The following is a 24,351-nucleotide window of genomic DNA, read 5'->3' as shown; positions in this document are numbered from 1 at the left end:
CCTTTGTCACGCAGATTATACGTTGTTAAGGTTTTGGTCGCGCGAGCCTCTTTCGCGGATCCCAGCGAATTAAACTCTAGTCGTCGGTGGGCGGAGCTTTGGCCCCGTGAGTTCGCTAGTTATTGATCAAAAAATGTTTCCCATTTCGATACGTGGCTTCGTTGCGCCTATTTTTTATGACTTCACGGGCCCGTCTCAGGGCCGCTGTGCATCCAGTTTAGGCTTCAAACTGGGTCATTTTTCGTTAACATATCCGCAGTAAACATACTTATAACTTGTTTCTGACGGCTGATAATCAGTCAAATGGAACAAAAGATCGATATTCAGTGACTTTCTGAGTTTAATAGACGGAAACGTCTTAATTAGTTATGAATTCCCTTAATTTGCGCTCTATAAAATTTGTAAAATATATGGAAACAAATATTTGATTATTGCACTGTTACGTTTTGTGATAATTCCAAGATTATGCTTAATTTGAGGTTTATAACTTATTAAGAATTTTTTTTAATCCATTGAACTCTACTATTTATATTTGAAAGAGGTAATAGGGGTAATTAAGCCAGTAACAGGCAGGACGGTGTTTATCTGATAAGTAGAATGGTTAATGTCTTTTCTGACGAGTTTCTCCCCGGAGATGTTTAAGGCCTCAGCGGGTTATTCAGGTTGAGGCCTCGGCCGGAGCACAGGCCCAGGTGTTATGGTACATGTTCTCCTGTAGGTGGCGGTAGTAACCCGGACAGAAAGAATCCCAGCATCTTGATGTTTTAAATGGCTTCAACGAGACTTTTGGAGACGTCCACATGTTGGGGTAAGCTACATGGCTAAATTACCGACAGACATATAGAGACGAGGTTGGAAGGGTTTTTGTTTTGTATCAGCGAGCTGATTCTTAACGAAGTATTTGACCTGATGAAGCAGTTTTAGGAGGTTTCTTAGTTCCGCCTCCCTTTTTTTGTTTCTACGCAACAATTACTCTAACTAGATGCCCCCACCTCGCCTCCTTCGACATTTCAAACGATCTAGTTCATAAGGTAAGTTGAATATTTTCAATTATCAATACACAATGATGAAAACTAACATTTTTGTACCGGCAGCTCCACAAAAATATGTTTACCACTTTTGAACGTGTTCTTGACGCCAACACGTTTTCTTGAAATCAAACAATCTTTTTGTTCTTTTAATGGCATTCTTTATGTTTTTGTGCTTTGTTTCCTAAAATGTTCGGCCCCCTCCCCCTCGCTGGCCGGCGCGTCTAGCTCCATTTTGTGTGGCAACACAGAGCTGAGCTCCTCCGGTCTGCTGTCCGCCGCAGGAGGGCTTCTGGGCTTAGAACTCCGAAAGTTCGGTGAGTCCGTCTCACAAACAGTTAACTTCTGTTTTTATTGTTGTTGTTGTTGTTTTAATAATGATAAATCCAGGATAGTGTCCTTAATGTCGGTGCTAACAGCCATGTTTTCAGTGTAATTTGTGACCGACCTGCACGAGGACAACCAGGTCCAAAATAACCCTGATTTAGATTTTAATTAAAATTATGCGAGCAGTTTTTATAGCATCGCATATTCTCTCTTTTATATTTAGTTTGAATATTTATTATTAAATGTTGCTTCTAAACGTATTGTGTCATGTTTATACAGCTACAGCACACTCTTTTTATTTAAAGATCCTGTATGGGTCCTTATTATTCTGCTGCACTTGTACTAGGACCAGTTCATGCTACTTTATTCCCATCATCATTCAACTACTTTTCTATTTTAGTTTTGTAGTTTATTACACAGGGAAAGCGCACTTTAATAAACAGCTAAGACATAAATAAATAAATAAACAAATAAGCAAACAAATGAATCTTTATTTAGCCAGAAACTACCTTGGCAACATGTTGGGCCCAAGATGGTGACTGAAGCCTAAACCAAAACATCATCAAAAAAGTTAGAGTAAAAATGGGAAGAAATGAAACCACAAAATTGTAATGTAAGAAAAAGAAATATTCCTTTGAAAAACGTTCTAAATGGATTCTTAAACATATAAATCAAGGGAGGCGTGTCTTAACAATGTTTCTAACCTATTTAAAAAGAAAAACAATCTTTTATTTGGTAAGTTACAATATTTTTTAATTAAACCTGGTGGGGTATGACAGATTATTTGAAATCTCAGTTTCTAAGTTGAAATCTAAGAAATGTGGCACATTGAAATTAATCATCAAATGTGCCACACTCAGCCACAACAAACTTTTTCAATCATCAGGTGTTGTAGAATTAAAAACAAAATACAACAGCAACAAATAGTTAAAGAAAAAAAAATCTACAAATCAGATAATATTCAGGCACTATCTTTACATCCTAAGAGGGCGATAATTTAAAACATCCATTTAATTTAACATTTGCAACAAGTTGTAAATTGATTTTCATGTAACGTGCTTCACTAATTAAACAGAACAAAGCCAAGCTAAAATGGTGCTTTAGTAAAAAATGTGACATTATTTGTGGACAAAGCTGGTTTATGTTTTTCCATTTTGTCAGCTCTGGTTGCTTTGGACGCATGTGTTGTTTTTTTGTTTGTTTTTATTTTTTCTAATACTTGAGTTTTCTTGCTTGTTTCAGGTGTTTGCACCTAACCGTTTCTCTTTCTGTGCAGCAGTAAATCCCTGGTGAAATGTGAATTTTTATGATGGCTGAAAACTCAGAACACATCCTGTTTCCATGATGTCAGCGCAGGAAGTAAGAGCCACCTGCTAGCTGGGTAGCCTGCTTCTATTTTCCTTTGTTTACTTTTGTACAATTCGAAAGAGACCAAACTTCTCATCTCCAAAGTTGAACATAAATCATTTAAAGACGTCCCTGTGAGGTTAAGCTCACATTGAACTTTAATGCGTCTTGGTGCTGGGACTTCACCTGGAGTTTCTTCTGGCAACATTTATTAGCAATTTTAGTGACAAAAGAAATACTAAAAGAATGACATAGAATTTTCAGGCTTGACTAAATACTCTGGGTTTAAAAAAAACCCCAGAGTGAACAAAATGGTATTTTTCCAGATGTTTTTTTCTTTGTTTGGTTTTTACGAGAAAATTACATCTGTAATTTTTATATGCAGCTGTCCAGGCAAGACGTTTAGCAGTAACTGCCTCACATTTAACCCTGGAGGCTGATGCCAGAGCTATCAGCCTGAGGTGTAACCGTTAATTTTCATAGGTGTAATGTGTTAGGACAAGTTTAGTTCCTGATGATTTATTTACTGATGGTCTGTGATTTTTCATGCTGTTTTTAAGGCCTGACCACTGTAGAAATCGGTGCTGTAAATCTGTAATAAACATTAAAAATGGACTAAAGAGATATAAAAAAATAGAGTGAAAACAAATGAGCAGCATGTAGGAAGTTTAGTAATCTGCCCCTTTGCATGACAGAGTTACCTTAAATGTTACAAATAGAAATAAAAATGAATATTATCAAAGGGATTTCCGTTACAAACGAGGCATTTCTGACCAATGATTTATCTTCAGAAAGCAACTACATCACAATGTTAAACAAACTAAAGATATTTTACTTCATTTTTACTTTGAGAAAAAGATGACAAATACTTTAACTTAACTAACTTTTTTCCGTTTTTCAAAAACTTGTGAAAACATTTAATTTTAACAAGCTAATAACTTTGGATGAAACTAACTGAAGTTATTTAGATTTTTCTCCTCCAGATCATTTAAAGATTATTTAACTTTAGTTTTTAGTATTAAATTTTGGAAACTCCTCCAGCGCATTTCAGTTCATGACAAGTTTCTGAAATCTGATGATTACACATTCATAATCACAAGTAGTTCAACGTAGAACACGACCATCTTTGCATCAGCGGTTTCCCACACTGCCAGAAACGGGGAAATAAAATCTGTGAAAAGCAGGAAAAATGATCTTAGGTCATAAATGCGAGCAGATGATCACCACCACAGCTTCCATCAAACCGATTTCTCAGTTAGGACGACCTCAGAACGTCATCTGATGATGAAAACTAAAAGCTCAAGATGAAATCACTTTAAACCAGCAGTGGTGGAACGTTACTGAGTATTTTTACTTCAGTTCTGTTCTGTTATGTGCAGCTTCGCAGTATTTCTGTTTACTTCTTTTGATCTTGTACATTTAGGAAGTAAGTGTAGAGCATTATTTTCACCTCCATCTGCTGTACATCCTATTTCCTTGGAATTGAAGAATAACTAAAATTTGTACACTGATTTGCATGACTTCTGAGTAAAATATTTCTTAATTTACCAAACATAGCGATGCACAAAAACTGTTGATCTTTTTCATCACAAATCTCCTGTTGCTTCGGCTTCAGTTCTACTCTGCTTAGCTTTTCTAAATTTTGCATAGAAGCATTTCAGGTTTTTTAAAGAAGTAACTTTCTGTACCTTGCTTTCTTTTGAACAGGTTCCTTTATACTGTCCCAAAAGGTCTTAACTGTGGAAATTGATTATCAATCAAATTTGGATTAATATAGAAAAAAATAGCATGAAGTATCAAAGTAACTTTCTACCCTGTTTTCCTCAGTATTTTTCTTTATATAGTTTTATATTTAGGTCAAATGCTTCATATTAGGTTTGCCACATCACAAGGTAATGTTTATGCTGCATGTTTAGATGTTTCAATTATTGACATAAAACCCTCGCATAAGTCCAAACTTGAGAAAAATTGATGAAACTTCAGACGTTTCACAGCATTTTATTGATTCAGGGCTTTAAATTGGACCTGTGGTTCTTGAACTGGATCTGATTTAGTTGCCTAATGAGCCACACCTTAACATTTGTTTTGTATCTTTAAGAAGATCTCACATTGTGATTTTAAAGAATGTGTATAATGTGAGTGAACGCAGTCCAGATAGTCTTGGGTGTTACAGGTTTAAAAATTGACCAGATACCAAAAATCTTAAAATTTATCAAGCAAATGTTTTGTTTTAAAATGTTCCAAGTGTTGAACTCTAAACATTAAGAAAACTGAGTTTATCTCTAGGAACTCTACTTTACTGAAATAACAAAATAGATCTTGCACAATGGAGGCCAATAATCCATCTTCATGGCTTAAAAACAGATGCTTTTGTTTGATGAAGTGGAGTTTTTTAATATTTTATATATTCTACATATATGCAGTGAGTGGACGTTCTGAGTTTTCAGCTGTTGGTCCTGGTTTTGCCTAATGTAAGAAATCAGGTCCATTTGTTACTTCTGGTGCTTCTAAAATCTGATGATTACACATTCATAATCACAAGTAATTCAACGTAGAACACCACCATCTTTACATCAGTGGTTTCTCACACTGCCAGAAACGGGGAAGTGAACTGGAATGACGTCTCTGCTCTGTGACGTCGGATCGTTAGTCCAGCAGCAGCCATACTTACTTAAGTAAGGATGGACTGGCCAAAGGTCTTTAAACATGTTTGTCTCTACAGGAATTTACACAAGACTGTTCAAACCTGCAGCACAAAGGAAACTCTGTGTCTGAAAATAATGCAGTGAAAAATGCGAATGGAGGTTTGTCTTAATATCATTGTGGTTTACTTCCTTTTTAAGTTTCCATTAAAACAGTTCTTTAGCATTTTAATGTGCATATCTCTTTTTCTATATTTAGGAAGTACATCTGGTCTGAGGAAGAGTTAGGTCTTCACCTAGACCAGAAGCGTCACAATGTGCTAAAAACATCAAATAAGTCTGCATCTATAGTCATATTTGACCAATCAGAGTACTTTTGAAAAGTTCATTTCAGTAACTACACTCACAGAATGGAACACATTATGCACAGTCATTTTAAAATAAATTACAGTATGTGTTCAGAAGAGGCCTGTTTATAACTTTTGACTGGATATTACATGAAGTTGTCTTTTCATTATTATTTTTATATTCTATAATAATCTATTTTTAAATGTAATGTTTCATCAACTGTAAGTAAAAAATCTCCAGTCAACAGATTTAAAGGCTTTCAAATATTCATTTCTGTAATTAATCCGTATAATGTGTTTAACACATAAAGTTGATCAAGTTCCTGAACTAAATGGACATTTCAGTGATATTCAGATTTATTGAATGGGTTTGTAGATTAATTCCACACTGACTGGTGTTTCCTTTAATTCTCTTAATTATAATTGTTTTGGCCACAGTTAATGAAAACACAACCCTTCAGATCACAATATTACATCAGATCAATTAAAAAAAACATAATGCATAGATATGGGATTAATAAAAAAAGTTAAATACCTTTTTAATCATTATTAAAATGGCTAACTGTTGCTATGATCCAATCTCCAGAATTTCCACAAAATTCTTTACAAAAACTGAGGTGTGTATTGTGACCATTCGTGTTTGTATTGTTAAAAATTTTGGATAGAAATAAATTACATTTGTTTATGGGTTTGCATAAATTTATTACATGCTCCAGTCCTTTTGTTAGTAGTAGAATAACTTGTGCTCTAATTAATTTTTTTATTGACAATTGTTTTTTTCTCTCTCACTTGCAGGACGTTCATCATTCAAAGGTTGAGCCTGGCTCGCCATCTTCCTCTGCGTCTCCCTGATGGAAAGCCTCTGGTGGAGGCAAACCTGGTGGTTTAGGATTTTTAAAGGCTGCTGCCAACATTTTTTGTAAATTGTAAATTAATTTTAGTAGTCATACCTCTGCTACGGCTAAACCAACCAAAACACCAGTCATCCAGCGGGGTGACACAGCTGTGCTCTCGTCGGTTGCTGGTGATTGGCTCTTTAAGAAGTGTGGAACATGTCGGGAACAGGAGTGGGACAAACTGTGTTCAAAACCTAAACAATATTTAATATTGTCATGCAACACTTCAAAGGCACAGGCTGACCAGAGGGATGAGAACAACCTAATCTGGAATGTGGTGATCTCACATTCCAAGAGTGAATCACAGAGAACAGAGGGTACATCAGCATTAACAGGCTGTTTGTCTCCCACCCACTTCACCCCATCACTCCCCAACCTTTGACCTCTGCGTCTCCGCCCCTCCCCCCAAGCACACAGAAAACGCTGCTCACGTGCTCTTCTAAAGAGGGGAAGAAAAATGGGGAAAACATCAGCTAATTATCATTGAATATGTTATATGTAGCAATGAAGTAACTTTATTCTTAACAAATAAAAGCAACATTTTATCTTTGTGTGAACCTACCTGCCTTGATATCCGCTCAACGTTGCTGCTGTTACACCTGGAGTTCCCCACTGTGGGACAATGAAGGCTACTTTATTCTACTTCATAGTTTCAAGTTCCTAAATGGAAAGTAAATGTTACCATATAGTAAAAGTAGTCATGAACAGGTACTTTTACTATATTTTTAATGCTTTCTACCCATAGAAGCTGCTAGCTACTGCTAGTATGTATCTCATTTAGTCTGTATGATTAGATTGACTTTTATTGCCTTTTTTTTCTCAATAAATTGAGAAGTTTTCTGAGAAGTGGCGCTATAGAAACGCTGAATTGAACTGCTAGGAAAATATAGTCTATAATTGAGTTCTTGGAAACCAGCAACTCTTCATTCAGCCTTGACAAATCCAGTTCTTATCCATATCACAGCACATCTTTCCATACTTTTTCTCATATTTTTGGTAAAACATTTTGATCTTTACCCATGCTACATTTCCCTAGCTAATAATAAAATGTAGCATGCGTAATAAAACACATAAAAAAAGAAAACAAGAAAGGAAAAGGACTCAAATTCACACCACAGAAAACAAGATTAAAACAATCTAATGAATTAATGAAAATTTTAAAAAGTAATCATTCATTCATGCATCATCATTATTGTAGAATAATAATTATTTATAATACGTTCTCAACAGTATGTGTTCAATCACAGATGCTTAATAGTGAAGCTGCAGCATCCAGACCTAAACTGGACTTAGAGTGGAATTTCCATGAACTCCATCTTTAATTCTACGTACATGGTTCATGTTTTAGGCATTACTTCTACTACTTTAAGGTTTAAAAATAATGTGCTTATTGCCATTTCTAGTTTCAGTTGTAGTTATTTATAGCCTACTGTTTTGTTTATTCTATTGAGTATTCCTACAGGTAGGATTAGAAAACACATTATGAAATTTGCATGGAGGTGTGTGGGGTAAAAGTCCATGGATACTGGACTTTTACCCCAAGAGATCACAACATATGAATGTTTTTTTATTATTATTTCCACAAGAAAAAAGAAAATAATTTACTCTTTCCTGGACTTCAAGCAAACCTGGTTGTGTCTAAGATATGGGAAACATGGAAACCACACAGGTTGATGACAGCTGCTTTTGATTTTTTAGGTATTGATTACTGTGTGTACATGTGTATGTTTGTATATATATATATAATTTTTAAAAGTTCATGTTGACCTTTTAAAAAGGAATGTTCTCTTCCTTTGTTTGAAAACATGTCAGTGTTGTTTGAGCCACAGAACTGCCCTTTGACCTGCGTGTTTAAGGTGGGTTGGAGAGATGGAGCTGAAGTTTTCTCATGGAGTGGAAAAAACCCTTAAACTGAATCTCATAGGTTTGCAGTAACAGACCTGCACAGGGCAGCTGACTGTATGAAGTGATAGGTTGTCGCAGGTTTGGTAGATTTGTCAAATAAAAGTTATTTGTTATATATACTAAGGCTTTTAAATGTAATTATACATTTAAATTAAGCATTCCTGTCATTCAATATTTAAAACAACACTAGGCTCGTACTGAGATGTCTGAATAAGATGCTACTTAGTTTTTAAGGGTTCAGAACTCTGGGGTTTTCATATTTGGACCCAGTAATAGTCTGGGAATGACGGAAAGCTCCTCTGGACCCGCGTTCAGGGTTCGGATCATCTTCTACGCAGAGACGCCACGTAGCACCCTGAACGTGATGATCGTCACCTATCACTGTATTGAAATAACCATGTTAACTCCGATTCGGGTTAGGGGCAGCACAATGAACCAACAGGCGAGAAAGCGGATTATAACCACGCCACGCGGCGCCATAATGACACAGCCCACCTCCACGTAGCCTGCGCAGTCAGGACAGGCCTTTGGAACCGTTGCAGCCTCCATTTTGAGAGGTTGGAGGTCTGAGACAACGCCATGTTATCTGTTCGCTTGTGCAACACAACTAAAACTGATGTAAACACGAATCTCCGTTCTCCCGAGCATGTAGCTGAAGTGCCTTTAGACTGAGGTTAAAAACACAAAACACATCTAGGCGACAAAATAACTGGTTCAAGTTAAAATGTCTTTTAACTGAAAATTTTATGCAGTGAAAAGACATTTGAATTCATATCCGTCTGACTTGGGGAAATGTCACAAAGGAAAGCTGCTACATTTTTGACACATTGCTTCAGTAAATACGAACTCTGCCATACCATACATTTGGTCAACATAAGGATCATTTTGTAGTAAGTGCAGTCAGCAGGGCCATCGCAGCTCTGGAGGAAAATCTAGGACTTGAGGTTTGTTACTGCGAACGTAAGTTTAGGGAGCAAAACTATTAGTGATTACTTCAAATATCCATGTTCACTTTTTCCTATATAAACATCAGGAGGCGTTGGACGGAATAAATAAAAATAACAAGTGGAAATCAGCTAACACTGTTGACCTACTTCATAAAGCTGCTCTTACGACGAGCAGAAGCAACTGAAACTGGATATTGTTTAAAAAATAAGCAGAAAAGACAGAAATCCACAGATGACAGATGTTTGCGAGTGGAAACATCTCTCATCTGGCGAAGCTAAAATATAAATGTGGCCCCGCCCCTTCCGCCTCTAACCTACTCCAAACAGACCACGTGGTAAAAAAAAAAAAAATCGTGAATCGGAGTCTGAAGAGGGGCGACGTCACCGCTCAGCCGGCAGCTCGCGAAGAAAGACGGGCAGAAAGGAGAGAGAGAGAAAGGAAAACACAAGCCTACTCCCGATTTGATCTGGTCCCGCCAGAGTTTCCCCCACTCTTCCAACACAGACCCACCATCCACCCATCAGCTCCAACCCTCTGTAATCCACAGTCCGATAGAGAGCCCACAGGCTGCTGCTTCGACTGCTGGAGCCGGTTGCGATTCATCGGATTTGATTTCTTCTGCTCCTCTAATCCATCTGGATTTACAAATACACTAACTCACCTCCTAGTTCGACTTTTGAAATAGTTTTTTTTTCTTTTAAATTTTGACTTTTGTCCGATTTGTAACTTTTGTTCTGTAGCCAGTCATTTTTGTTATCCTTTTTTTTTTTTTTTTTTTTTACATTTTTATCCTTTAGCTTGAATTCCAGTTTCTGTTTGAGAGCAGTGTGACAGGGGAGCTGGTTACGCTGTTTGATTTTTTTACGATCGGAACTTTTTGATTTCTTTAAATTCATTGGTTTTTTTTCTTTTGGTTTTTTTTTTTTTCATATTTTTGGACTGTGACAAACAATTAGTCACCATGCACAAACTATACATTGGGAATCTAGGCGACAGCGTGACTGCCGAGGACTTGATCAAAACCTTCGAGGATCACAAGATCCCATACTCCGGACAGTTCCTCATGAAAAACGGCTATGCCTTTGTGGACTGTCCTGATGATCACTGGGCAATGAAAGCAATCGAGACCTTTTCGGGTGAGTTTAAAATGATTACTAGTCGCCAAAAGCTTCTTTTTAATTCATAGTAATTTCGGCTTTAGACGCCGACATGCAGCCCCGGCTCCACGCTCACCCTCAGCAGTGTGTCCTGGTTTTATTCTTTGTGAAATTTCCCAGGCTTCTGCAAGAAGGCGATGCATAAAAATCCATGCATTCTGTTTGGGAACTTCTTCGGTAGTGACTTAATGAATGAAGGGGTGCCATGGATTATACGCCCTGGGGAGTCATTCAACTTTTGCAGGGGGGAGGGTCACGTATTCTGGAAATTTACGGTCGTGGTGGTGAATGTATATCTAGGAGGTTGCTGTAATGTAGCAAACAAAATAACTTATTATTTTCTGAATAAAAAAGACAATATGCTGCATCTGTCTTCCCCTCAGGAGGTTTGATTGAACAGCCTTCCGTGTGATATAGAGTGAAGCTTTACTAATCTCCCCTCCCCCTTAAAGATGAGAGTCCACTGTGACAAAGATGGATAAGAAGCTAACCTATGTTGAGTGGTCCAGCAAATTCAGAAACCCAGTTCTGAACATCACCACCTTCCTTTCCCTCAGTCTTCTACGTAAACCACATGCAGCGAATTTTTCATGGTTTCCTACATGTGTAACATGAGGAGTGGCGAGGTCGCCATGCCAGTCAGCTGCCTCTTCTTCTGCCTGAACTCTCTCTTAATTACCAGAACATATTTTTGACAACAGTTTCACCTAAAATGTCAAAACACACACGCATTTTAACTGAAGTTTTGGGTTGAATTTACACAATTGTGTGACGGGCTCTTTCAGTTCTCTAGAATAATGCACTTGGGTGTTCCTTTGAGTCTTTTCTTAGCCAATGTGCTATTTTAGTTTTTTAATAAATAGGCTGAAAAACAGGTTGCTATAGTGGCCCCATTACTTAAGCTCTGAAGTTTAAAAACTCCAAGCCCCCTCCCTTAGGCCTACAAAGCTAGTAAACAGTTAGCATGTAGCCACGATTTTTTTCTGAACTCCCCTTATGTATTTTTTCCCCAGGTAAAGTGGAACTTCATGGGAAACGTATTGAGGTCGAGCACTCGGTACCCAAGAAGCAGAGGTACTGAAAAACCTTAAACACTTTCAACACTTCCTCTTCTATACACACCTCTAAATGTGTTTCACCACTTTACCTTCTGTGAAATTTCACAGAAGGTAAATTCTGTCTTTTCTGCTGATTTTATAATAAGTGTGTGCCTATAAGAAGCAGTCTCATTTGTTGTAGCCGGTCTGGGAGGCTAGCAGAGGGGAACCGTGCTGTGTAGTTGCTTTGAACGCTGTCGGCCATTGCTGAGGAACTGCACTGTGACAGTTTTGGTGGTGGAGTCTGCTGTGCGCTCGTTGCTTCTCGTAGCTTGATTTTCCTCCCTCTTTTCAATATGTTGATATTGGTTAGATATAAAACCTTAGTAATGGGATACATTAAAGTGCTACAGGCAATTTTCTGGATAAAGTCGTCGCCATAAACTGTTCAACTCAGCAGGCCACACTGGCTGCTTTAAAAGTGGCCACAGTGTGTTAGACAGGGGTGTGTGTGGTGTGTTGTGGAAATGTCTTTTTTAATGTATTTATCTTCTGCATTATGGCAAAGTTATTTTATGTGTAGCGTTTGTTTCTGCATGCACGTGCTGTGAATCCAACCACTTTTGATTTCTACGTCTTGTACGCAAGTATTGCTTACGTGTTTACGTTAATGCGGAGTCCTGCTTGTGTTTTTTTTTTTTTGGGACATTTCCCAATTTTAGTGTAGTAACATTTTTAGTTTAGTAACTGCAATCTTATACTATTATTTTTTCCAGACCAAACCTCGTTGTAAGTTATTCCCTATTGTGCTGAGGGTAAATTTGGATTATTATTACCACATAGGTTTACATATGGCGTTTAAAATTTCTCGTTTCGGAGAATAATCTGTCGTTCAGTGTAGCTCAGCTGCTCTGTATTAAGATCCAGACCAGACCTGCTTTTAGCAGCATTATGGAATTCTCTTATAGTCCTCGATTCGTGTCTGTAACCTTTGGCACAGATACAGCGCAGCTCCGCCATTTGGCTTCCCGTGTGCTCATCTATGTGCTCCATTATCAGAATAATGTGTTGTGCTTGTTCATATTCCACCCAACTACGTTTTTGGAGACTCCCCTGTATGACAACAGCGCAAAGTATTTGATTAAGATCAGTTTTTAGGTGTCCGCCCTGCTGCCTGATTGCAGTTAAAATTGTGCAACACTGTAGCAGAACCCCCATGTTACTTTACGCTGAGCTGGAAGGACAAATCTCGAAAAATGAGAATTAAACTCGATCAGCACGAAGAGCAGATGGTCGTAAATGTTAGAATTGTCCAAATAATTATTGTGAAGTTACTGTGCTGTGCAAAGAGACCCACAGGCCTCCCATGTGGTAACGTTTGTGTAAAAGACGGTTTGTAGGGATCACCGTCAGCCACAGGCTTTCTATGGCGCTAAAACACGTGGTATCAGCAGGCGAAAAAGAAGCACTCCACATCAGGCAGTCAGCAAAATGGCGAAGCTTTCAGTTGAAAAAAGCTGGCTGCAACAGTGTGCTTCACTCCCCACCCGCAGTGTCTGCGTCTGGGGCCCTTCTGCGGCTGACGCACCCTGTTTTAGCGGCACAATTAACAGCGGATTGTTTGCGGCTCTGTCCTTCGTTTAATTCCGCGAGCTCGCTCTCATGGCCCAACTTTTAGGAACCCCATCTTAAAATGGCCGTCCATACAGCCAGTCATCAACAGCAAGATTATTTAAAATGTTGTCACGAAATGGTGAAAAATTATTTAAACGTGCTGTTTAATCAATTAAACATATTAGACACCTGTACGCAGCGTTATGAGAGGTTTTATGGTCACAAAATTACCGAAACGGTTTTTTTTGTGTAAAAACCTCATTAAGTCAGCAGTGGATTCCATTGAATCCATGTTTACGGGTCAAATAAATCAGGAAAGAGAAGCAAACAAAATCTGACGAGCAGTTTCTGTTTAATATCAAATTGTTTGAAAATTCCACATGAAACTAAATGTTTTGGGGGATGTTGGCTGTGTGGGTGTGATGGGTGCTGGTTCAATTCCAGGCTATGAAGAAGCTACTGGCGTTGCTCTAAAATTGCCTCTACACCTTTAGGTTGCAGTATTCAGTTGTTTGTGAAATGGGACCTCAATGGAGGTGTGTGTTTGTCCTGGAGGAGGAGGAGGGGTGTTCAGAGGGAACTGGCCTTTATGGAGGGGGGAGGGGCAGCCCGCTTTCTACAAGAAAAAGGCTTCAATTCTCTCTTTTTATGCTGCAAGTGGCAGGTCTGAACTTATTAGCTACAGGGGGAGGGGGTAGCCCCTGACCCTGGTCATGTTGTGAACGTAGAAGCTGTGAGTGTGTCTGTCTGTGTTTTGTGGAAGATGCACATGGATAGGTTTTAACATTCTAAGACAGTAATAGTATTCATCATGATGTTTTTGGAATGTTTGTGGAAAGTATTGGTGGATGGGAGAGATTGGGCAGGATGGGGGGGGATCTAGGGAAGCCTACGGTGGGCAGCTCAGAGCAGACTAGCTAGCTAGTGTGTGTGTGTGTGTATGCACACACGTATGGAGTCCTTATTGTTGGGGGAGAACATCTCTCTCCATAGTCCTGATCAGTAGGAAATGGTGAGCACACAGTCTGGACAAACCAGAGTAAAGACGTAAGCACGGATCCTCTCTACACAACTCCATTTTTCTACAGCTGCCTGCAAAGTAAAAATATAAATTTCACAATACAATGTGCAGCTTTAATCTGAAGTGAAACCATTTCAGATAGGTTTTGAGTTGAACTTATGCTGCACTAACACGGGTTTCAGTGTTGAATTTGATGTATTCAAGCAGAAATTTGTCAGTCTTTATAATTTCTATATTTTTATATCCATTGAGTCTGTAGAGATTAAAAAAGGATGTGTGGATGCTAAAAATAAATATTTAGACTTTATTAGCTTCATATTATTCATATGGTTATTTATGGGACTCAGTATTTTTGGGCTCATTAACATTAGATGTTGTCTTCAGTAATATTTAGTGGCTGCTTGAAATAGTTTCTAGATGACAGACTTTAAATTCTGAGTTTGTAGAAGAGTTACTGTATGCTGATGACAGGTGAATTTGAAAATGGTTGTTTTCAAATGGATGAATTGTTGCCTTTATGCTCTTGGATAATAACTGCAGCCCAAATCTGGGCATTCATTTTCTAAATGGCTTCGATTATAGAATAATGAATAATTAGTAATAAGCAGTTTTTATTAGCCTATTGCGTCACTTATTTTCAATATCAAATAAATAGTTTAATTGATAGAAGGAAGGATATTTGACAAAACAAGGGTTACAAATGTGGCCTGACGTTTCACTGCCTTTGTTTGGTCCGAGGAGGACGTAGTGAAACAATAACGTCTTGTTTGAATTCTTAGTGGAGATTTTTTCCACCAACCAAAGCTGAACTTGTCATTAAAAAATATCTGGCATTCATCCCCAGCTCCACCCGCTGGTGGAGGATTCAGGGACGTTCGGCAGACCCATAGGAATGAATGCTGCGTCTATTTTTGACTTCAGAAAATGTATTTCAGCAAATTAGCAAAATGTTTAACCGTGTCAAATTTACTACAGATTATTTCCAGAGACTGGGTTGGAAGAGCAAGCTTTGAATGTTTCATATTTGAATGACAAAGAACGCGTTGAGCGACTGCTAGAATCTTGACTTGTTTTTGTATCAGTTTGGTATTTAGGAAGGATGGTGCATCAAGCTCCTCTCTCTGCTGGTATTGCAGCTTTGGTTAGCCGTGGTGGACTTGTTGTTGGTCAGGTGGTAGAGCCCTTAGGCAGCCCAGCAGAGCAGCGCCACAGGAAGGGTTCGATTGTGATTCGAGTGTCCGAAAGATAAAGCTGGACCCAAATAATTGATGGGTTATTCTTAATGAACAGGTTGTTGTTGAGTGGAGCACAGGTTCCAGTTGTCTGGACGACATGGAGTGAGCTGGAAGTGCTTGGCTAAAAACCCTTAATCACATCAGGTTGTGTTATTTGGTTGTCGCTCCTGCTACTACAATTATGATTCTGGAATCACTTTCAGATGCTTTTCCACCACTTGCATTAGCAAAGTAAAGACTATCAGAATCAGACGAAGGAGACATTATATACAAATCTAACCTTGGTCTTCATATTTCAATAGAATACAAGGAGAGCTCAATAACAGCAAAAGCAAGAAAACCTTTCAGACGTTCACACAATACATCAGGTTGTTGTTAGTTACAAGCTAAGACCAGTAAACAGGTAAAGTAAAATATGTGTTTATAAAATGTCAACCTGTAGTCTGTCATGTCAGATGACCTAGTGGAGGGAGCATAATTAGAATTTATATAGGTAGACACATTTTGGATCTGTGAACCCTGGAATTTGTATTGTTCTAAAATCAGACATTTCTAAAAGTTCAAATGTCACATTCAGTTATCAGGCATGGTGGTCATGTGGTGCTGAAGGCAGCAGAGAATCGGTGTACAGACGAACCCTGGCCGAGGCTGCTGGGCCTGGAGGACGGAGGCTGAGGGAGGTGGAGATCGCTACTCCCAGATGCTGTTCACTGTCCAGATGCTGTTCACTGCTTTGCTCCACAATAATCTCCAGGAACATTCAGAGTGAAGGAGTTCAGATATAACAGCTGCTCTTCTACATAAAATGAAATGGAGAAAGTGAGTGTGGAACACACAGAGCACGTGAGACGCTGCAGCATTCAGAGAGAGGGAGCCATGGCTGGGTTTCCTCTCCTCTTGTGGCTGGAGAATAGGAGGAGGAGGGGACAGTGGGTGGAGGGAGCAAGGGGGGTGCGACCAATCGTCTGGCAGAGCTACCTGTGGTCACCCAGCTCCATGACTGGAGGGACTGGGTCCTCCCCCGTCTGCGTCCACATTTGCTCGCCGCTTTCCGTCTCTCTCTCCAGTACAGTATGTTCATTTCTCCCTCTCTCTTGTTATGCCCGGCCGTCCCTTGGCGTGTTGCCATGTTCGCTGCACCACCCTAGTGCTTTCCACAAAGAGCCGACGCTGCGCGGTGGAAACAAAAGCAGACGGCGAGATGAAGCGGTGCAGTGAAGATGGATCCGTGCGGTTTACATTTGAATTGCAGTTTTTCTGCGCGTCCGACAAACAGTTTTGGTTGCTGGAAGGCGAAAGTGATCGTGTGCCTCCAGACAGCCGCTGTAGACCTCTGTGTGTGGGGGCGTGTGTGTGTGTGTGTGTTGAAGACTAAACCACAGTTAGGAGACGGGGATGGGAACAATCGCTCCAACCTGAAAGACATAAATCTGCTCCAAAGAGTTTTTCTCTTTCTAAGCTCAGCAGAGTTAAATGAGCAAATTATCGTTCAGAAAATCCTGTGCTCATACATACTGGTGTTTCTGTTTAGAATATGCACTGAAAATGTTTTCACAAAAAGCTGTCTGGCATTTCTTTTCTAATGTGATTGGAAAACGGAGAATCAATTTAAGGTTTTGTAAAACCTCCAAATGAACTCCTGATTTTCTTTTAAGTGCTTCGATAAAATAAACTGCAGCAGAGATGTGAGGGACACACATGGTACCAGCTGGATTTAGAATGAAATCATTTTATTTTTGCACATTCTCAAGTATACAGTTAGAGCTGTTCTGAATTATGTGTTGGTGTGAAGTGTTTTTTTTTTTTTGTGGAATACCTAAAAGGCTTTAGTGAAATCCTATACTACCTACGTCTTTGTAGCTGTCTTACAGTTTGGTGTGTAGACATGCTAGGAGCGATATTATATGTTGTACTGTGTGTCAAAGCTGTTGTTAAAATGTTTTTGTTACGTAATGTTCATAGGCCAGTAACTAGGCTGCTGTAGTATTTAGTTGTCTGCCCCAGACTTCCTGCTGCTTCTCTAATTGTGGTGGCAGTTTTGCGAGGCTAAAAGCTGCTGCTCTCCTCTTGTTTAAGCTCGCTGGTTTTCACTAAGCAAACTGTACCAACAACTCATCATGTTTGTTATAGACGCTTCCTATAAGTCACTAGAAGGATTCCTCTGAACACAAGGGATTTCCCAACAGCTGCGCTTTTATATGGTGCGTTCTGATACAGTGGGTACACTGGGTAATGATCCATATGTCAGAAGTCCAAAGTTATTTAAAAAAATGTCTTTATTATTAAAGGTCTTCTAATACAAATTGAAAATGATTTTATATTGGCTGCACTCACTAATCCATTGGTACCGCCCAAAACAAAACAAAATCTTCAGTCTGTTCTATACTGGCCACCTTTTGTACATGGAACCAGAATCCCATCATTCACCTCTTTAAATTCTGTTTGTACTTTCATCTTTACATTCAGTTTTTCAGCTTGTGAACACAGTTTGCTCTTTATATGTGTTCCTGTATTTCCTGTATTTGTTAGTTGTTGTGCAGACTGTTGTTTGTAACATAAGCTGGTTAAGTCTGGGACTGATTGCCACCAGTTGGGTTTTAAAGACGAGGTATTTTTCCAAACAGGCAACATTGTGTCTTTTTTTTTTTTTTGTAAGAAAAGAAAAAGTGAAGCAGTCTTCTCTCAGTCAGCTCACACATTTTGGGGCAGTGCAGCATTCTACTGCTCCATATAGATGAAGAAAACCTCAGTTTATGTTCTCTGGCCTCTCATTAAAGCGTATGTCACTTTTATATTTTTTTTTTTCATATTTGTCAAAACTGTCCCCATATTGTGACAGTAGGGTATGAGTCAGATAAGCTGTGAAAAAGTAAAGCTCCTCTACTCGGGCTACTATAATAATCTATTTTATTATAACACATTGCTCCTGGTCAAAAACAATAAATCTTGTGTGTCTTGAGTGTCTTAGCGCAGTCAACAACCTCATGAACACGCTGCTCAACTTACTGTTCCAGGAAAAGCGTTTATCCGCCGTCATCGGTGGCCATGCTGACTAGCCTGAGCGTTCATGGCAGGCTCTGTTTGACCGTCCTCTTGGCTCTGATTGGTTGTTTCTGACAGAGCTGTGTATCTGTTCAGACCACAGGAAAAAGGAATTTTTTGGAGATGCTAACTTAAAAAAAAAAAAAATCTCAGTTCATGTTGGTACTGAGATCAGTGTCAGTTCCTACTGTAATGTGCAGATTTGTATTCATAGTGTTTTGCTGATATAAACATAAGGCCTGTGAACGGCAGTTGTTACGGAGTCGGTGTTTGGGATGATATGTGAGTGTGTAGAAAAAAATTATAAAATAATAATAAAAAGAGAAAGTCAGGGATTTCTCTTGAGAAAATCGTATTTTCACTGAGCTGTTGAAGCAACTTCTTCTACGTAGATCTAATTTCTAATCAGAAAATTCAATGTTAAGACTATTTCTGTGGTTGAAATGTAGCCTTTTCAGTACCAGTTAGCTCTATTGGCACAATAAAGGCCAGTGTTTTATTTTTGTAAGCATAACTTAAAAAATATTATAGTCTGTGCCAAGCAAAATGAACTTCTTGAAGACGCAGAGAAAAATCTTTTCTCAAAGTTTTGTTGAGACAAAATGAGCTGGAACTGATTTGAGATCTGTTACAACCTGGATTAGCAGCAAGCTAGCTAACTGAGTGTGCCTGATCATAAGAAGCCCCACACTTTAAAAAATAAAAAAGTCTTCTCCATATGTCGCCCGCACTTATGTATTAGCTGCAGGTGTCCCCATGAGATATTCACAGTTTTTAATGAACGGTAACATACACAAATATGAACCATAAGTGCTTTCTCCGAACAGCGCCTGTAATGTGATTTAAAAATAAATACAACAGCCTGCCAGGAGAAGTCATTGGTCACTATCTTCATCTTCCTCCTGTGAACACAACAGTCGTCTTCTTCAGTGTTGGAATGAAACGTCCTCCGTCTCTCTTTGATTGTCGCCGTCTGTCACATTTGTCTCAAGTTAAACATCCAAATATTAGCCGCCTAGTTGTTGCTCCAGTGTTCAAAGAAAATTAAAATACATACATAGAAACTGAAATAATAGAAAAGATGAGGAAAAAATATCCAGCTAGAGCAGAACATAAATACAAATTTATTGTTAAACTGCCAGATTTTAGGTGGGGTTTTTTTGTGCCACCATAAATTGAGAATATCTTGAATGTAATATTAATTTAGTGAAACTTCACTAACAATGGCAGAATTAAAATTATTCATTAATAATTTTAGTGGGTTACTAAACATTAAATTGATAACTCAATTTGATTTCATAACATTTCCTTTTCGGTGTAAAACTCTGGCCAATGTGAACCATATTTGATCATTTGTTCTGAATGTCTTTTCTATACTGCAAAAATAAATGAACCACTTGCTCTCTTTGGTTCTTGCAGAAGATTGATTTAGATCTGGGAAGGTTCTTGTTGTCAGACAGAATCATTGAAACATTTCAAAATATTTGTTTTAACCTCATTAGTAAAGAAAATGTTGTTCACTGCTGGAGCGCTCTGACTGAGACCAAGGTGAACGAGTGACGTGCTCTTGAAAAAAATCCCCCTGTGATCAGATTCTTCAATGAGACAAACTTAATTCGACAGGGCGGTGTTCTGACATCTTCCTGTTGATTACTGGCTGGAGCTTTGGTGGTTCCTAAATGTCCCAAATAATTTCCTTTCCTCTAATTCTGGCGGTGTGGGTCAGAGGGTTGATGTAGTCGGCTGTTCCTGCAGGAATGATGATCCAAACGCATCAGAACCGCTGTTAGAATGAGTGGCATCTGGGACTGGCTCCCAAAGCCAAACCCTCTGAACGCTTTCTTAACTTTATTCAGTTGTAATAATGTTATTGTTCCGTTTCTGATAAAAAGAGTTCCTAGATATAGAGCTAGAGTCATGCCAAAAGTTTGTTGAGGTCTTTCTTCCTTTGTAATATGTTAAGAGACTAATATCAGTCAGTGTTTCTCTGTAAATGTGTGTATTGCCGGGAAAAGGAGCTTTTTCAGATAGATTTAGGTTTTAAATAGAAGTGCTACACTTTTGGTTAGAAATGTCCAAAAATAGTCTGCATATTGTAAAGTTCTATATTAATAATAAAAAAAAAGAAATTCAGTTCATTTAAAAATCCCTGTATTCTGTTTTTATTTGGGCTCCATTCAGGGTCCTGGCACGGAAAAATATGGCTGCATTTTAAAGAAGAGTTAAATTAAGTCTGTCTCTTTAAGAAGCCCCCACCCTTTAACCCCTCACCAACCGCTCCCTCACCCTTTTCTGATTGTTTCTTCTCTCTGGTTCAAACCATCTGTCCCGTCTTTCTTTCTGTCGATTTTCTCTTTCTCTCACCAAAAATAAACTGCACACACATCTGGGTACATGCATGACACACCAGGAGGAATGGGAGGGGGAGGGGCCAGAGGAACAATCAAGACATGAAGACAAAGGAAGGAGGAGGGTGGAGGCTTGTTGGTTGGGGCCCAGGGTCGGGTGTGTGTGGTGGTTGGGAGCCCGTGGTTATGTGAACAGCTTCAGTCATGGCGTGCATCAACAAACACCCTCTGCCTATTTCGTGTTATTTTCTGGAAAGTCGGCTCAGATTCAGTCTCTTGTGCATTTCAACAGGTGTTTCTGCAAGATGGCTGCTGTTGTGTTGCTTACCTGTGCAACACGACCATTTTATGGACTCATTAGAAGTAAAAGGTTGTTCTCGCCTTACTGTTGAGTTGCATCGGCCACAGGCCTGTGGGGCCCGTAAGGTGGCTGACTTTGCTGCGTTCTGGTTCTGATTTTCATGTTTGTCACACCAATGTATATAAAACCCATCAACTGAGAGGCCGTCTGCAGAGCTGCTCTTGAACCAACCCAGAGCTGCACGTGGCTGTAAACAGATGCTCGTTTTCTTCATCAGACTGGTGGATCCTGAACACCTGGATGTGTGTGAAGCAGCAGCAAAACATACAGAAGTTCAAGGTTACAACAGAATTCCCTCAAATTGTAAACTTCAGCTAAAAAACAGACTTCCTCCAACTCCATAAAACCTGATGAGGAAAAACTAAGCGTGGGCCGGAATGTGAAAATACCATAATTTATTTGTTCAAAATTTCTAAAATGACGTAATTGCTGTCATTTAAAATAAAAGTACAATTATTTCAACTGCTGCCAAAAATAAAACTAACATCCTGGTGTTTACAGTTCTAGTCTTTTATTACAATTATAATGTTGTGGTCAAAAGTAGTTTTTAAAGCAGTGCTGCATCAAAAAAAAAGAGATAAAAAAAGTAAAATGATGCATTCGTTAGTTTCCATAGGGTGGCCACTACATTTATTGTTAATAAATCAGCAAATTCTTAAGTCTTATAAAACATTTTTTCTTTAGAAGGCAACAGGTAATACAAAAGTATAAAATGGTCTTAAGTACAAAGTACCAATTCAGCAAAGTAACAAGTAAAACAAAGACTTGATTAAAAATAATAATCCTGAAAATTCAGCATGTTGTGAACGCCTCATACTGACTGAACAAAAATAGGCAACAATGTGTCTCAGTTCAGTGGAAAAAGAGTTTCATTCTGTTAAGCCTTGTATTTAAAGTGCAGCAATGGAGAGTTCTGTAACACACTTCTCAACAGTTTATTAAATCTGTTTGATTTCCGAGTTTGTCTGCTTGGAATATTCATTAACAGTTTCCTAGATGTAATGGGCTAAAAATGAGAAGAAGCCAAATGAAAATGTCCGTCTGCACATGGACACACCCGCCAAGGCATTAATCAAAAACTGCTTCAAGATTTATTCAAAATGTCAAACATGCATTGAGACAGAGCTGTTTCACTTAGTAGGTGGCTCTGTTTGTTCTATTGGCTCATCAGAAATGTCTAACACTAATGCGTCGTGCTGTGATTCTGTGTTAAACCAAGTAAACTTCCAGTGGGTCTCAGGCTCCTGTTTGTTTTTACTGACACCTTCAAGAAGTCCCAAACTTTACGCGGGAACCGCCGGGCCAATTTGTCTCTGAAGCAGACACTTTATCTGCCGGGGCTGGTTGAGTGGTAAGGCTGGGAAGAAGCCAGCTCCAGTGATGCATGCAGTTCACACACACACACACACACTCACACACACTACAGTACAGACAGGGGACTCCTCTGACTCTCTCTCCCTCCCTCTTTCTCTCTCTCACACAGGCACACACAAAAAAAGTTTATTTCTGTTGAAAGGTTAGGAATGAAACTATATATGCTGACGAGTGTCATTCATGTGTCATGATGAGTTAGTCAAGCTGAGGTAATATTCAGCTATAATTGGTAATATTTGCAAACTCCCAAAACTACTATAATGCTGTGGGCTGTGACAAATTAAGAAAAATGTTTATGGAAGTTTTAATTGTGATTGCAATAAATACTGCAAAATATAATAAATCTGTAAGTCTACATCTCCCACAGCTAGTGGTAAATGAAACCATATGGATTATTATAATATGTTATCCACTAGGCCAGGTGATCCTGGACACACAATGACTCTGTTTTGTGACTGGAAATATTTTCCAAACAACTAAAATTGTCCTCCTAGAATCCAAGAAAACTGCAGCAGTCAACATTGCTGAGCTGCGGTTCGTAGCAATAAGTTGAGGAGGGGCAGCTGGAGAAACGTTAGTCGTTCTTCCTCTTTAACTGGAATCTCATTAGACTGCAGAGACAGAAATTTATCAAACTAATTTTTATAAAATCTCAGTATACCTTTCCCAGCTTTCAATGTAAGGATCCATAATAGTGACTTACTATGAATTTTTAGTTAGAACTTTGAAAACTCTGCTGACTGAATCTTTTTGTTCCAAATTACCTGAACGATGTTGGTTTTTCTGCGCTGTTTTAGAATTGTAGTCTGCCTGCAGTTTGATCAATGATAGCAGAGGAAGTGAAGGAAGCTGTTCAGTCTGTGAGGGTCACACTTCTAAATACTGAGTTAACTAATATCTATATGTAACAGCTGCTTCGTTCAGCTCAGCACTTCTCTCTTTGTGGTGGAGGATGGTTGTTTACGGCACAGGGAATTTCTGGTTAACTTCTTGGCGTTGAAATGGAGCAACCGGGTAAAACTTAAAACTTCAACAGCGTCCACGTCTCTGGGAAGGAATCGTTTCTCAAACCTCTGGACGAAGTGAAGAGCGTAAAACAACAGTCTGTTTTAACCAGGCTACGCCCCCTAGGGGGCGCTGTGAACTTGGATCCAAAGATTAGAATTTTTTTTTTTTTAAATTGCTTTTTTTGTCTGGCGTGAAAATGATAGTTTAGGTAAAAGTGTTACTAACTCATGTCAATGTGACATGAGTTTAACAATAAAACTCATATTTTTAACTTCAACTTCAGCTTGAACTTATCAATAGTGATTTTATATATATATAGTGATTTATATATATATATATATATATATTTAAATAAATCATTTTTCATTTTCATTTTTCAGCTTACCTTAGTTACCATGGTAACTCACAGGTGGTGCCCACAGGCACTGATTAGCATTTGAACTGGTTTTAAAAAGCTCCATTGTTTCATGGATCCTGTATTTTTCTCTGACGTTGTTTTGTTGAAGCAGAGCTGCAGCTGAGGGTTTGACCTCCACAGGCCTGTTGGTCAGTTCTGCCCCTGAACCCAGCCTGACACTCACTGCACTGCAGCTCTGATTGCATTCAGTTGATGCAAATGACTAGCCTGCATTTACTTTCACACCTCAAGCCTATCTCATTTTGATGCTTTAACTCTGAGTTAGATAACTGATGAGGGATGTCTGTGGTTGAGGA

At 38.8% G+C, this 24,351-nt stretch overlaps 1 protein-coding gene and 1 long non-coding RNA gene across 3 annotated transcripts in view; both read left to right on the top strand.

Moving 5' to 3' along the window:
* Positions 1 to 644: 644 nt before the first annotated feature.
* Positions 645 to 7,138, top strand: LOC114147693 (uncharacterized). Of its 2 annotated transcripts, XR_003596101.1 has the most exons (5): positions 645 to 1,031; positions 1,257 to 1,345; positions 2,632 to 2,736; positions 5,299 to 5,377; positions 6,487 to 7,138. It is a non-coding gene; the product is annotated as an uncharacterized LOC114147693 (long non-coding RNA). The 2 variants fall into 2 exon arrangements; XR_003596100.1 differs by lacking the exon at positions 2,632 to 2,736 and having other exon boundaries at positions 664 to 1,031.
* A 2,493-nt stretch (positions 7,139 to 9,631) lies between these two features.
* igf2bp1 (insulin-like growth factor 2 mRNA binding protein 1) overlaps positions 9,632 to 24,351 on the top strand; it is a 50,028-nt gene continuing 35,308 nt past the window's right edge. The window contains exons 1-2 of the mRNA XM_028024139.1: positions 9,632 to 10,576; positions 11,611 to 11,671. Coding sequence (XP_027879940.1) covers positions 10,402 to 10,576; positions 11,611 to 11,671 — 236 coding nt within the window. The 5' untranslated portion in view covers positions 9,632 to 10,401. The remainder of the gene's footprint in view (positions 10,577 to 11,610; positions 11,672 to 24,351) is intronic.

The sequence above is a fragment of the Xiphophorus couchianus genome, chromosome 7 (assembly GCF_001444195.1).
Source record: "Xiphophorus couchianus chromosome 7, X_couchianus-1.0, whole genome shotgun sequence".
Lineage (NCBI taxonomy): Eukaryota > Metazoa > Chordata > Actinopteri > Cyprinodontiformes > Poeciliidae > Xiphophorus > Xiphophorus couchianus.
Note: the sequence above shows the minus strand (reverse complement) of the source record. Positions and strands in the feature narration are given on the sequence as shown.